The sequence below is a fragment of the Eriocheir sinensis genome, chromosome 46 (assembly GCF_024679095.1).
Source record: "Eriocheir sinensis breed Jianghai 21 chromosome 46, ASM2467909v1, whole genome shotgun sequence".
Lineage (NCBI taxonomy): Eukaryota > Metazoa > Arthropoda > Malacostraca > Decapoda > Varunidae > Eriocheir > Eriocheir sinensis.
In genome coordinates, this window is record NC_066554.1 from 1,769,107 (window position 1) to 1,784,191 (window position 15,085).

Consider the following 15,085-nt stretch of genomic DNA (forward strand, 5'->3'; position numbering starts at 1 on the left):
CAAATTGCAGAGGACTGTCAATTATAGCACACATTAGCTCTATGGTGATACCAGTTGAAAAAAAAGTGGTATATTAAAATAAAGGCATCACAGCTTAACTAAATAGATTTTTTATAAAGCCCCAACACTGCTGTCTCAAACATACACTTGATGCACGATAAAGGCTTATCAGTTTCCCTGTGAAGGCACTGTCAGGCGGCCACTAAACAGAATTAATCCTGATCGAATATCTTTGATGAAAAAAAGAAATGGATGATCAGCAACAAACTGCAGAGGTCTTGAAATCAGAATACTCGTTACCATGAAGGTGATACCTGCTGAGGAAAAGCGGTGTATTAAAAATTCACCATAACTTAACTATGTAAGTTTCTTTGGCCAAACTCAAAACCATTTTAGAAAAAATTATTTCATGAAGAAATTTCCAGTTTTATATCTTCCAGCACAGCAGATGGTAAATATCACTCAAAGAAAATGCCTGATCATCCTCACCAGAAGTGCATCAAGCATGAACATGTATGAAAAAGTTAACCACCATGTAAGTTATGCTCTTATGGCATCAACTTTTTACACAACAGATACCTACAGCAATAAAACAATCTATATCAGATTTTTTTATACACCACTAAATGGTAACCTCAGAACTCAAGGGTTATAAATTAAAGAAAGATTTAAAAAGTCTTGGATTAAAATATAGCAGAATGAGCACACTGATGAATGACAGGTTCAAGGCCCAATGCTACAATGAGCACCACAGCCATGTGCAGCTATAGGGTGTATCCCCAACTTTATCTTTTATTTTTTATATATATATTTTTTTTTTATTTATCTATTATTATTATTTTTTTTTTTTTTTTAAGTTCAACCTTTTGCATTACTGGGCTTTTTTTATATGGCCTGCTGGATGGCCCCAGCCTGTTCGTGATGCAGGTAAGCGTTTATAGTGGCACCATCTTGTTTGGCTCATGTTGCCCCCTGGAACCCATCTTTGCTCCACTGTACAGAGTTTCGTTAGAGTCCGGGTTGAGTGGTGGTCTTAAGGACAGCATGTAGATAGCCAATTGGTGATGAATCGGTCAGAAGTGGAAAGGTGCTTTTGAATCTTCTGGTTAAAGATCGATTCAAAAGCTTTAGATAGACAGGAAAGTAAAGCTATAGGGCGGTAGTTTGAGGGATTGGAACGGTCACCCTTCTTAAGCACAGGCTGTATGAAGACGTACTTCCAGGAGGAAGGAAAGGTAGATGATGACAGACAGAGGTAAAAGAGTTTGACCAGGCAGGGTGTCAGCATGGAAGCTCAGTTTTTAAGGACAATAGGAGGCACTCCATCAAGTCTGTAAGCATTCTGAGAGTTGAGGCCAGAGAGGACATAGAAAACATCATTCTTAAGAATCTTAATAACAGGCATAAAGGAGTCAGAGGGGGGATGAGTACGAAGAATATGCCCAGAATCGTCCAGAGTGGAGTTTTTACAGAAAGTTTGAGAGAAGAGTTCAGCCTTAGAGATAGATGAGACGGCTGTGCTGCCATCAGGGTAAAGGAGAGGAGGGAAAGATGAAGAAGTGAAATTGGAGGAGATATTTTTGGCTAGGTGCCTGAAGTCTCTGGAAGAATTAGAAAAAGCAAGGTTTTGACATTTAATATGGATGAAAGAGCTTTTGGTAAGTCAAAGAATAGATTTGGCACGATTCCGGGAGGAAATGTAAAGATCAAACTCACTCATGTGAGTCATAAGCATACAGTTAGTAAGGCTTAACCAAAAAGAATTTCATAAATCATTACCCATTGGTTTGTGTGATTAAGAAAATCCCTTCTGCAATATCGTTTGCCCCAAAATCTTCTTCAAAAATTATGTGTAGCATTAAACTAAATTATTTAACATTTAGACTTTATCTACTCAGAGTGATCTGTGGTAAAGTAAGGTTTCTACTGGTCTATTTTTCTATAATTGTGGCATGCCTTTGTTATAGCTATTTCGTTTGTAAGTCATTTAACATACCATTATAACTATTATTATTTCCTGAAAGTCCTCCATGCCGTGCACAGAAAAACTGGGTCATCTTGAAAGCGTGAAGCAAAGTGTAATCATGCAAATCAGTGCACTGTACACATTCCAAGCAAATGCAAAATAGACATTTGAAAGAAAATACAGCAACACAGAAATATATCAAGCATGAATGAAAAATAAAAGAACATGAAAACAAAAACATACCTGTTGCTGCAGCAGCTTCACTGCCTTCCTCATTTACTTCCAGGAAGGCTTTGTGGACCACATTGGAGACAAACAGGTCTTTCTTGCCTGATATTCCAGAAAGGTCAGCTGACCTCTCATCAAAAAGATCTTTCATTCCCATCTGTGGAGAGGAAGGTGTTCAAATGCAATATATTTCTACACAAATGATTATGTCAAACGGATGGCCCCATAACATACTTCTTCAGCAATAGTGATCCAGGCTGCAATTATTGCTCAGATTGATGCAACTTTTATTGTAACAATTTATTTCAAGGACTGCATGGAAAGAAAATGAAAACAGCAAGACAGTGAGTGGATGGTAGGTAGGAAGACACCTACCAAAATGGGCGTAAGCCACTCCCGGTGAGGTTTATACAGGAAGCGAAGAGGGTGCTGCAAGCCCACCAAAGACCCTTCCCGTGTCCTCACTTTTCGTTTCCCTATTGTCTCATCAACACCAGAGTAGTTCAGCATGCTCTCTAAAGACAAAGCCTCTCTCTTTCCACACCACACTACTTACACACAAAACAAACACACCATTTCAACAAAATTTATCAAAATTTAAAATGGCTAAATTAATACATGCCTCGGAGTCCTCATCTTAGGGGGGAACAACAAATTCCCCCAGAACGGACTATCTTTTTGTTTCTCAACTTGAAAGGTGTCCTGATAGCTCTCCGAACTTTCTCTTCATTAACTTCTGCAACATTCACAGTCTTCCAGGGTCGGACTGGCCTATGTGCCCGTGTGCCAATGGCACATGGGCCCCCCAAGGTATGCCCCTGGACTTAACCCATGCTGTCATATAATAATGACAGTAACTCTTTTATGGGCCCGGGCCCCCTCCAGCCACTAGATGGTACAGCCCCCTTAACCCGGTAGCAGCGACGGGCCATATTTGTGGCTTTACCGTGTACCAGCAACGGGCCAGATTTTTGCCATGATATAAACCCCCCAAAAATAGATGATACACAAACTGATCTTAAAAGCGTTGATATATATATTATGAAATGGGTTGCGTGAGTGATGATTTTATCTCATTTTCTCGCTTAGAGGGGCCTTTAAGAAACATGATCCCCGCAACTACTGGGTTAAGCACCCCAGTCCGACTCTGCAGTCTTCGTTCTAATTTCCCTTCTGTGGAACACCATCTCTCCTCTGCTAAACCTCACCTTCTCTTCCTCACTGAAACAAGTCTTGGGGGCTAGTGACAGCAACTTCTACTCTGTTCCCTCCTACTATCTTTATCCTAAATTTCTATTCAAAGCTGGATGTTGCGTCTACATATGCAATGACATCACTTGCTCTCATGCCCACAACCTTGACTCTTCAGAATTTCCACCATTTGGCTAAGACTTCATTATTACTCTATTACTAAATACATCTGTGCTGTTTATCTTGCACCTAATTCTACCAACTATGTAAAATTCTTTGACTATTTGAATTCCAGAGCGAGCACATCTTGACCTACTCTCCCTTTGCTGAAGTCTCCATCCTAGGAGATTTCAATGTTCACCATCAGCTTTGGCTTTCATCCTCTCTCACTGACCAGCCTGGTGAACAAGCCTAAGCTTACAACTTTGCTCTCCTCAATGATCTAGAGCAGTTGGTTCAGCACCCTACTCGTATTCCCGACCACCTTGGAGACACGCTCAACATTCTAGACCTCTTCTTAACCTCTAATCCTTCAGCTTATTCTGTCAAACTGTTCTCTTTGTTGGGTTCCTCCGATCACAACCTTATTTCAGTATTCTGTCCTATCACTCCTGTACATCCTCTGGACCCATCAATGAGGCGATGCTTCTGGCATTTTGCTTCAGCTCGGTGAGATGACCTGAGGATGTACTTTTCTGATTTCCCGTGGAATGATTACTGCTTCCAGGAGAGAGACCCCTCTGTGTGTGCCCAGCCCTTCACAGAGGTAATTGTCTCTGGAATGGAGGCACAAATTCCACGTACTTTCTCTACTCCTCTTGCTAAAAACCTTGGTTTAATCATGCTTGTTTTCATGTTATCAAAGATAGAGAGGTAGCTCACAAAAAGTGCCAGAGCCTTTGCACTCCTGCTAACCATGATTTTTACATTTCTGCCCGGAATTGTGCCAAATCTATTCTTCGACTCACCAAAAGCTCTTTCATTCATAGTAAATGTCAAAACCTTGCTTTTTCTAATTCTTCCAGAGACTTCAGGCACCTGTTATTAAGATTCTTAACCCAGCATTAGCAATGTGCCAAATATGTGGCTTTGCCGCATACCAGCGATGGGCCAAATTCTTGCCATGACATAAACCCCCAAAATATATATATATATATATATATATATATATATATATATATATATATATATATATATATATATATATATATATACATATATATATATATATATATATATATATATATATATATATATATATATATATATATATATATATATATATATATATATATATATATATATATATATATATATATATATATATATATATATATATATATATATATATATATATATATATATATATATATATATATATATATATATATATATATATATATATATATATATATATATATATATATATATATATATATATATATATATATATATATATATATATATATATATATTGGCCCCCCCCCCTTTCAATTTTCTGGGTACGCCACTGCTTCTGCCCCTGGTGGGAGCTCCTAGGAGCAGGCATCGATGAAATGATGATGATGATGATAAGGATAAAAACCGTATGAGGGCAGTTTAGAAAGCAAAGAGTTGTGCCAGACCCTATCAAAAGCTTGCGATATGTCTAGTGCAACTGAGAAAGTTTCACTGATCCAAGGTACTTAAACTCATTGACCTCCTCCATTTCTTCACCATTCAAAATTATTCTGCATTTTTTTTTCACATTCAATTCGCACTCTATATGGGCATACAAAATCTACAACTTCACTTCTACTTCGCTAGCATCACTTTACTTTTGTTGACATTTACTTTCAGCTTTCTCCTTTTACAGACACTATCAAAAACACTGACCATATTTTGTAAGTCACTTTAATTTTCTGCAATGAGCACTGTGTCATCAGCAAACAGTATCGAATTCAGCACCCACTTTCTTCCCTCAGCGAACATTTTTACTCCAACTTCCCCAACTTTGCCTTTCATTCCTCTAATAACACCATCCATATAAATATTGAACAACCATGGTGACATGACACACCCCTGTCTTGATCCCACTTTTATCTCAAAATGTTCACTTGTTTCTCCACTAATTTTGACACATGCAGATGCATCCTCATTTATCTCCAGTTTCCTTTCTGGCTGTTCTATCTCTGCTGTGGTAGACGGTCACTGTTCTTCCCCTAAACCTATCAACAGTGGTGTCCCACAGAGCTCTCTCCTATCACCCACTTTCTTCCTGTTATTCATCAATGATCTTCTTTCCATAACAAACTGTCCTATCCATTCATACAGACAACTCCACTCTGCATTATTCAACTTCTTTCAACAGAAGATCCTCTCAACAGGAATTGCAGGACTCCAGACTGGAGGCTGCAGAACGCTTAACCCTAGACCTTGCTATCACTTCCAATTTGGGTAAAAGGAACCTTGTATCCTTCAGTGCCTCAAAAACCCAATTTCTTCACCTACCAACTCGACACAATCTTCCAAACACCTATCCCCTATTCTTCGACAACACTCAGCTGTCACCTTCTTCTACATTAAACATCCTCAGTCTATTCTTAGCTCAAAATCTCAACTGAAAACTTCACATCTCCTCTCTTACTAAATCAGCTTCCTCGAGTTGCTCTCTGCTGTAAAAAAATAAAAAAGGATAAAGCTTGTAAGGTAGAATGATTGGCTAAAGAGACTGCATCCTTTTTCATTCTTTAAAGCAAAAATCTGCTTCTGGTCCTGATGGGCTGTCACAACGCTGACGTCATACTTAATTTGGGTCTATATACAGAATGTTTGAGTGTGCAGTGTGGCCCTTCAATGAGCCATCTCTCCTCCTCTGTGTCGGGTGCTTTTATTCTTCACCTTCATGCTGCTCTTCAGCTATATTTGCTCCATTTGTATACATCATTAATAATATCTATAGGCATTGTTTGATAATGCCCTGTCTCAGCAAAGCTACGTAATTATAAAGAATTTAAGAAGAGCACTCATGACAACATAATGCCTCCGTGGTCTAGTGGTCAGCATGCCTGGCTACTACTCTGCAGGCCCAGGTTTGAATCCCAGCCCAGGAAGTTGGTGTACAGCTCACCCAGCTGTTCATCCTCCCTTTTTGGCTCGTCGATAAATGGGTACCTGGGTAAACCTGGGGAAGGTAAACTATGGCAATCCAGGATTTCACATTGGCCTGTGTCCTGGGGTAACTGGCTCTTGCCCATCACAGGCTCAAAGGGTCAGCGGATTGATGAGCACTGTAGCCACGCGTAGCTATAATGTATGCACCAACCTTTACCTTTATCTTTAACTGTGACAAGAGCAAAGGATAGGAAAGAGTGACAGATCAATCAAGTTGGGTCAAGAAAGCTGCTGCAATAATAAGAAACAGAAAACCATGTGTGAGTGTTAAGAGTGGGAGCAGTACTACTGCAAACCTTTTCTTCCCGTCACTGCCATCAAAGTGAGAAAAAAATAGTTGTGAAGAATCCTGATGTTGCAGAACCTTACCAATACTATTATTTCCACATTGATCTTGGCCTCTGTCAAGAAAATGCTAGGCATCTGGTGCAAATGTTTACCCTATACCTATTATAATAGAGCAGTGATGGTAAACTGATGATGTGTTATCTATTAATCTTTTCCTATTGATATCAAATTTTCACTCTTAACATTGTTTGATAAAAAGCTACAATTAACACTCAGTACTCACACAGCCAAGGCAGTAAGGCACAGCCATCATGCTTATACTGCTTCAAGGTAGTGAGAAATCCAAGTGAGTGATGTAAATTAAGAAGACTATGAACAGAGCCTAAAAATAAGGTGCTAAAAAAACTTTCTGGAATATTTTTCTTGATTCAACTTTTGGTACTTGACCTCATGGTTCACTTGTTATTGCATACTTCCAAGATATTGTTGAGTGTGCAGTGTGGCCCATTTCAATGGGAAATCTTTTTCTCTCTTTTACATACTTCTGTTTTTACTTTCACACTGCTCTTAATTTGTATTTGTTTAATTTCTACACATCATTAACATCTATGGTCTTAAATATAGTAGCTCTAGCTTACCTCTTGGAGCTTGCCTTTCAGTTTGAGTGTTTCTTCCAGCTTAAATCTGGGAATAGTGACCTCAACTTCAGCTTTGCGCAACTTTTTATCAAGTTCACTGAGATCTGTTGTGGCCAACTTGGCTTCAACTCCTGCCAGGCCATCACGTTCATCAGGCAGCACAAACACCATGCTCAGCCTGGAACCCTGCAATTTGGAATGACATGGTTTAGGTGAACTTTACTGTTACCTTAGTACTATTACCTTACAGTAATGTCATATTTAGAGTAAAGACACTTTACTATTACTTTCAATATGATAAAGCTAATAATGAATAATGTTGTTGGGTACTGTATGTAGACTTTCCTCAAGGAGATAGCTTTATGCAGGTGCTTGGTGGAGGAGAGATAACATGTACCTCCATGAGCAGTCACAGCTTCGGATGGAAGCAACCAGTACTGTGCTGTAGTATATCTGATTTATTTCACAAAATCAAGGCAATCAGCACTGTAGTTGTACTCCTGAATTATTTAACAAAATCAAAGCATGAATGAACCTGAATGAAGTTACTGCATATAAGGACTTTCAATTCTGCTCCCATTTCACTCAAAGGATTTACCATAAGGTTCTCCTGGTTGAAGAGTGGTGGGCAGGGGCACAGATTAAATGTAACTGCCCATCCATCTGCACTCTGCCTGGGAATCAAACACGGGACCTCAGTGTGGGACAAGCATGTTAACCAATGCATTATGGAGATATGTGTGTATGAGAGCACCCACACTCATGTGAGTAGAGGCACAAGTACACAAGTGCATCCTATGAGGATGCATGATGGGCTTGCAGATCTGAATCCCCAAACTGATAATGCAGACACGGAATGGTATGGAAGGAAGCCGATGGTGACCCAAGTGTCAAATACAAATTCCCATCTTTCAGCTGTTCATTCTGGTTGTATTCTACTGGCTAGAACAAAATGTACCCCACAAGCCTGCTCCACATACCAGCATAACCACATGAATAGAGGACCCAGCCACTCAGGCATCATCTCTCTCATGTAAACAAGCTGTCACGTGCCAGCTGGCCAAGGCAGAGCTAAAGCATTTATAGAAAAATTAAATGACTACTTGCAAAACTATTATTATTTTTTTCATCTTTGAACACCATTCATTTTATGGTCATTTTTTTCTTCATTACCTATTAAAAAGTTCCTAGTACTCATACAACCACTATTACAGGATCATCTGAAGATAATGTAAAGTCTCCCAACAACAAGTCCTGTGATGTCATATGTGTCTTGAGGCTGGGGATATTGCCAGCACAGATGAAGTTATATCCCCACTTGCACCAGTAATATCATAGCTTGGTGCTTGAGGATTATGTATAGTGCACACCATGAACTTTATGGACTTAACTTGAGTGAAAGTGTCTTGAGAATCCAGCCCTGGGATAGGGGTGTGTGGGTGAGAAAACACATGTGGCAGTTTACCTGTGGTGGGCACCGATCACTTTTTTGCTGTTCCGATCCCCGATCATCCGATCAGTTTGGGCTGAACAGATAGCAAGACAGCCCCGCGTTCAGGAGGACGTGAGTTCAATCCCTGACCGGTGCCACCAAGCTGGGATTTTTCAGCCGCCGCCGAGTGGCAGCCCCGCGTTCAGGAGGACGTGAGTTCAATCCCCGACCGGTGCCACCAAGCTGGGATTTTTCAGCCGCCGCCGAGTGGCTTAAAACTACCCACATACTGTCCAGAAGACCACCTATCAACCCGGACTCTAGATTCTAGGATTAAAGATGAGCTCCGGGAGGACAGCATGAGCCAATGCAAGATGGTGCCACTATAAACACTCGCCTGCGCCAACCATCACGACCCACTGGGAAGAAGCCTTGGGCCAACCATCAGGCCCCACTGGGAAGAAGCCTACCGGCGCAATAGGCCAAGACGTAAAAAAAAAAAATCTGATCATTAAAACTTATAACAATTACTATTATTTTTTTAAATAATAATTCCAATCGCCAAATGCTGTTCCGATCAGATCGGAAGATCGGACGATCGGACTGATGATCGGAAGTGCCCAGCTCTGCAGTTTACACGTCATCCAAGCAACCAGGCCACATTAACATCTTCTCCTAGTGTCCCCTCTCATACTTATTCAGTGTTTTTTTGTTTTAAGTTTAGATGGTTATGAGGTTCTCACAGGGAGGGTTCAGATACAGAAGTAATTACTGCATTTAGTTTTTGTTTTGCCTGGCCATAGACAGCACCAATAAACTTTTTTTCAAAACAAGAAACATTTCAATGCCAACAAAAATTCACAGACGTCCACATGTAAAGCCTCTAATCATTATCCAACATAAACACAATCATCACTTGTCAGATCATGGCCAAGGTCTCACCTGTGTCTGCATTACTCAGATCCTGCCATAATCCTAGTCATATTGAAATTACTACCAAATAAGTACACTGACCTTGTAATCCATTGCTAGGGCAGTGGCTCCAAGGTCTCGGAAATGGAAGAGGCGGAATTTCTTCTTCATGTGCATCATGGGCACTTTAACATTCTTAGTGCTTGAGGTCCAAAAGTCTTCGTCCCTTGTTGCTTCCTTTTTAAACTGATTAGCCCAGAAGCCTTTGAAGTAGATGGCATTCACAAGCACCATCCTTGTGAGAGAATTCAGCATACCTGAAATTTACAATACTATTATTTTCACCAAGAATCCCATTTTCTCATTAAAGAAAGTAATGGGTAAAATGAAATGGGATACACAGCTATTTTCCTACAATTATAATAAAAGCCAAGCATAGTTTGACATCTTTGATATGCAAAATGAAATAAGAAAAATTACCCAATAATATTTGACTTTAAAGCTAGTCACTAATCAATTATGATTTGTAGCTGTTCACTCAGCAGCTGTGTTTTTGTTTCATGAGTCAAATGTTAATCCATCCGCTGTGATTGGGATGGATTTAGCTTTTACTGGTAGCCTGGTAACATATACTCCCAGGTCATTCTCTGTCTCTGTGGTGGATAGTGGAGTGTTTCCCATGTGGTACTATGCTGGATATCCCCTCCCAAGGTGCATGACCTTACATTTTTCTTCATTGAATTGTAGCAGCCACTTTTTGATCCATTCCTGTAGCTTGGTGATGACTTCTTGTAGGAAATCCACAGTCAAGGGGTTAAGAGTGTGAACATGACTTGCTGAGGGGTGCATAAAGGTTTACATGGAGGAACAAAGTGGCAAAAGTGGGTCTGTGAAGGTGGTGAAGTATGGTTAAAAATGTGTTGGGGAATACAGGAAGGAAAAGTGAAGATGTTTTGGTTATGTAGAGAGGATAATGGGAGACTGACAATGAGAAGGTGTGAGTGAGATGGAGGGTATAAGGGGGAGGTAGACCAAGGAGGAGGTGGATGGATGGAGTGGAAAAATATGAATGAGCAATGACTTTTGTGAATGTTCACCGAGTGACAGTGAGCAGGGAGGAATGGAGCAATCATGTTTGTGGCCACCCAGTAAGAAGTAAAAGTACCAGGCACCCCCTCCACACATACATATCAATTACATTAAAACTGGTACAGAAACTCTATACCATTGGGCTTGATATGAAACGTATTCCATCAGTGCATTCTTGCCATCATGTTATGAAACAGAGCCATGGGCAATGACAAAGTCCCTGAAAAGTAAACTGATAAGTATCCAAATGGGAAAGGAAAGATTAATGTTAGCAAACATGAAGAACGGCAAAATAAAAAGTTATTATCAAGGAATGGTAATGGTCAGGATATACAGGTGGAAAAAAGAGGACAATAGATGAACCAAAATGGTAGACTGAGATGTAAAGGATATAAAATGACCCATGGGAAGGCCATTCACCAGGGTGCTGAAATTAAGCAGTACATTGGTCCCTCATCTATCACCGCACCTGGCAGATGCACTTCCGACCAGACAAATGAAAAAAACTATTAAGATTCACCAGAGCGTACAACCTCATCTATTACAATTACACTCTCCACAATTCAGATTTAGAATCAGTTCAAACACACAAGTACCTTGGTATCCATCTCTCAACTAACTTGAAATTCAACACTCACATAGACCATATCAGTGCCACAGCCAACAGAACACTGGGGTTCCTGAGAAGGAATTTACATAACTGTACACCTGACATTAAACACATAGCTTGTGACACACTTGTGAGACCAACACTAATACTGCTCCACGGTGTGGGATCCTCACACACACAGAAACATTGATAGGTTAGAACAAATCAACACCAAGGCGGCTAGGTTCATTACAAACAATTGCACTCGAACGCCTGGAATCACAACACGGATCAAACAACAGATAAACATGGAACCTCTTCACATATGCAGACAAGCACACAGACTTACACTTATGTACAAGATCACAAACACTCACATTGACATTGACCCACAAACATACCTACACAAGGCAAACAGTCAACATACTTGTAGCACACACATCCATAAATACCAAACATATCACACTAACACTGACGCATACAAGCACTCATACTTTCCACACACCATTCGTGACTGGAACAGCCTCCCTCAACAGATTAGACTGCGGTACAATAGACTCATTCAGAAAACAAATACATACTCACTTGTCACCACAACACACCAACACAACAACTACACTTGATTCACTTCCCTCCCCTGCACACGCGGCTCCCCCGTCCCCCCAACAGCCAAAACAAATATGCGTGTTATGCACCTATACAGGTGCCCTGCGCATTATTGTCCAGATCCAGATCCAGATCACGGGGGTTAGGTTCCAGCAGAACTCCCCACGATAGGCGAAAATCCACGAAGTAGCGACCTTATAGCTATGTTATTATTTATATAACATATTTTATATACATTATTTATATAAGCACACATCTGTGAATCTCGCCCCAGCCCATGTGAACACGGTCACCCAACCACTAGTTTCTCTCGAGAGATTCAAAGTCGGCTGCATTTCACGGGAAACTCATTGAAATTCTGGTCAGAAACTCAGTCACCAGCATGTCGGTTAATTTCTCGTGAGGTCGGTAAGTTGTGGTCACAAGAAGAAGAAAAGCGTATCAGCTGATCGGTTCAGTAGCTATCTGCGTGTTTATTCCAGTGATACAGGTAACTCAATTTACGCGAGTATTGTGTCCTTGAAGAGGCCGCGTAAATCCAAAACAATGTAAATCAAAGAAGAGGTAGGTTTCTATCAAAAGATAAATATTCAATTCATTCAGTGGAGAGAGAGAGAGAGAGAGAGAGAGAGAGAGAGAGAGAGAGAGAGAGAGAGAGAGAGAGAGAGAGAGAGAGAGAGAGAGAGAGAGAGAGAGAGAGAGAGAGAGAGAGAGAGAGAGAGAGAGAGAGAGACAGAGAGAGAGAGAGAGAGAGAGAGAGAGAGAGAGAGAGAGAGAGAGAGAGAGAGAGAGAGAGAGAGAGAGAGAGAGAGAGAGAGAGAGAGAGAGAGAGAGAGAGAGAGAGAGAGAGAGAGAGAGAGAGAGAGAGAGAGAGAGAGCGAGAGAGAGAGAGAGGGAGAGAGAGAGAGAGAGAGAGAGAGAGAGAGAGAGAGAGAGAGAGAGAGAGAGAGAGAGAGAGAGAGAGAGAGAGAGAGAGAATATCCATATCACCGAGATATCCACTCAGGCACTCAGTCTCAGAGCAGTCTGGTACCGGTACAGTACCGTATAGCTGGTACCATTAGTACCAGTACTGGTACCAGTACCTGCCCACCCCTATTATTGAGTAGCGTGGCAGCGTGGGTACTGTATTGTTGTTCAAGTGGTGTGCGGGAAGAACTGATCTCAGCTGTGTGGCCGCGGCGCCATGTGAGTCCAGTTGTGTGAGACATCTGGTGGCCAATCCATAAAATATCGCATATAAGTGAAAAAACGTGTAAATTAAACATTTATTTGGATTTTGGATCCCGCGTTATTTCAAAAATGCGTAAACCAAACTCACATAAATCGAGTTACCTGTACAAAAATAGATATATACAATTTAAAAATCCGCGATACAGTGAGACCGCAAAAAGTGAACTGCGATATGGCGACGGACAACTGTATATGGAATGTTTACATTAAATTGCTAAAAGAACACTAAAGATACAAGACAAATTAATGGAAATGTTTGGGAGCCGTCTATGTCCTGTGGTGGAATGTTCAAGCTAATGATGATTAAGATAATGATGACAATAATGATATTTACCAGCAGGGATGAGATCCTTAATGCGGGAGTTGGTCTCCTTTTCAACCGCTGTATTGATCTCTTGCCGGACTTCCTCACTCTTGCCAAAATCAACCGTTTTGGAGGAGCTCAGATACTTTTCCCTCAGAATATTATCAAACTCACTCAGCACTGCCAGGCGGCCTGAGACATAGGCCATGTTTGATGTGCGAAGCTCGTAATCAGCCACTTCAGCCTAGGCAAAGGAAAAATGTGAAACAAACATATCCTCCTTACATACAAAGCTGTGCTACTGATACAACAAAGAGATGAAACAGAGCAATCAGGACACTGAACAGGCTTCTTTGGATATTTTTTTAGTAAAACGAGGCAAAACAAGGAAAATATTATGGTATTAATTAAACATTTTTCTGAAGAAAACAAAAATGCTAATTATTATAAGTACTTGATAATGTAAAACAAAGCTTGCACTGGTATTTTGGAGATGTGAAAAAGTGTTGGTCTGAATTGTCATTAAGATAGCAGGAAAAGGTAAAAATGAAGGCACTATATAACTGCATGGTAGACTAAAAAATGAGGAATTGATAAATATAGAACCTGATGTAAGAGCCATTCAGATGCAAGGAGAAATAGCATATTAGGACAAATTAGGAGTTGATTAACATAAATCCTGATATAAGAGCCCTTCAGAGGAAGGACATTGTGAACTGAGAGCATAGGCAGATAATTTTCATTTGGATTTACATCTTTCACTGAAGTTCCCTAAGGAAGAGAGGCATCAGACAAAAATGGAAGGGGGCTAAATTTTCAGATTCAACCATTTCCTTGAATGACATGGCATTCTGTAAAAACTGCATTTATAGCTAAAATATAATCAATGAATAGAACCAAACCCCATTTTCTATCTCTAAAGCCACGTTCAGACCTGTGCAACTTTTTGTGCGCTCAGAAGGCATATGCCTATTGCATGAAGAGGCAAGCAGAGGCATACTATGGTGCAAGGTAAGGCATGCTTCAAATTTGTGCACACAGGCCAACATGCGCAGACGCATGAAGGTGCAAGTGTCTCCCCATCCAAGACGGGGAGACTTGTGCAACAGTCGCCCGTCAACCATGGTTTATTAAACCGTGTTTTCTAATTTTCAGGTCCTCCTTTGTATCGTCAGTATGGCAGATTGGTCCAATGAAAAAATATAAATAATATTGAGGATTATCGTTCATCTACTTGTCTGTGGATGGCTAGCACATTGCTTGCCATCCTTACCTCTTCTTCTACACTCACACATACACTCCGACGTGCAAGATACTCATTGACCCAGCACTCACGCGAAACTCACGCTTTTTCCTTCAATTTCACCATTGTTGCAAAATAATACCAGCTGCGGCAGCAGCAACTGCTTGATTCAGAGCAGACATCTTGACAACTGAAAAGAGTATGTGTGCTTCA

The 15,085-nt window shown here is 40.5% G+C and overlaps 2 protein-coding genes across 8 annotated transcripts in view; both read right to left on the reverse strand.

The window, feature by feature from the left end:
• The window catches only part of LOC126980982 (leukocyte elastase inhibitor-like), a 66,299-nt gene that overhangs the window by 641 nt on the left and 50,573 nt on the right, over window positions 1–15,085 (reverse strand). The window lies entirely within an intron of this gene.
• Window positions 18–15,085, reverse strand: part of LOC126980981 (leukocyte elastase inhibitor-like) — a 26,982-nt gene continuing 11,914 nt past the window's right edge. For 6 of the 7 annotated variants that reach the window (XM_050831512.1, XM_050831508.1, XM_050831509.1 and 3 more), the window contains exons 5-9: window positions 13,660–13,873; window positions 9,911–10,125; window positions 7,465–7,650; window positions 2,210–2,351; window positions 18–317 (exon numbers count right to left, since the gene is read on the reverse strand). In XM_050831512.1, coding sequence (XP_050687469.1) covers window positions 169–317; window positions 2,210–2,351; window positions 7,465–7,650; window positions 9,911–10,125; window positions 13,660–13,873 — 906 coding nt within the window. In that variant the 3' untranslated portion in view covers window positions 18–168. The remainder of the gene's footprint in view (window positions 318–2,209; window positions 2,352–7,464; window positions 7,651–9,910; window positions 10,126–13,659; window positions 13,874–15,085) is intronic. The other variant, XM_050831506.1, reaches the window with a different exon arrangement.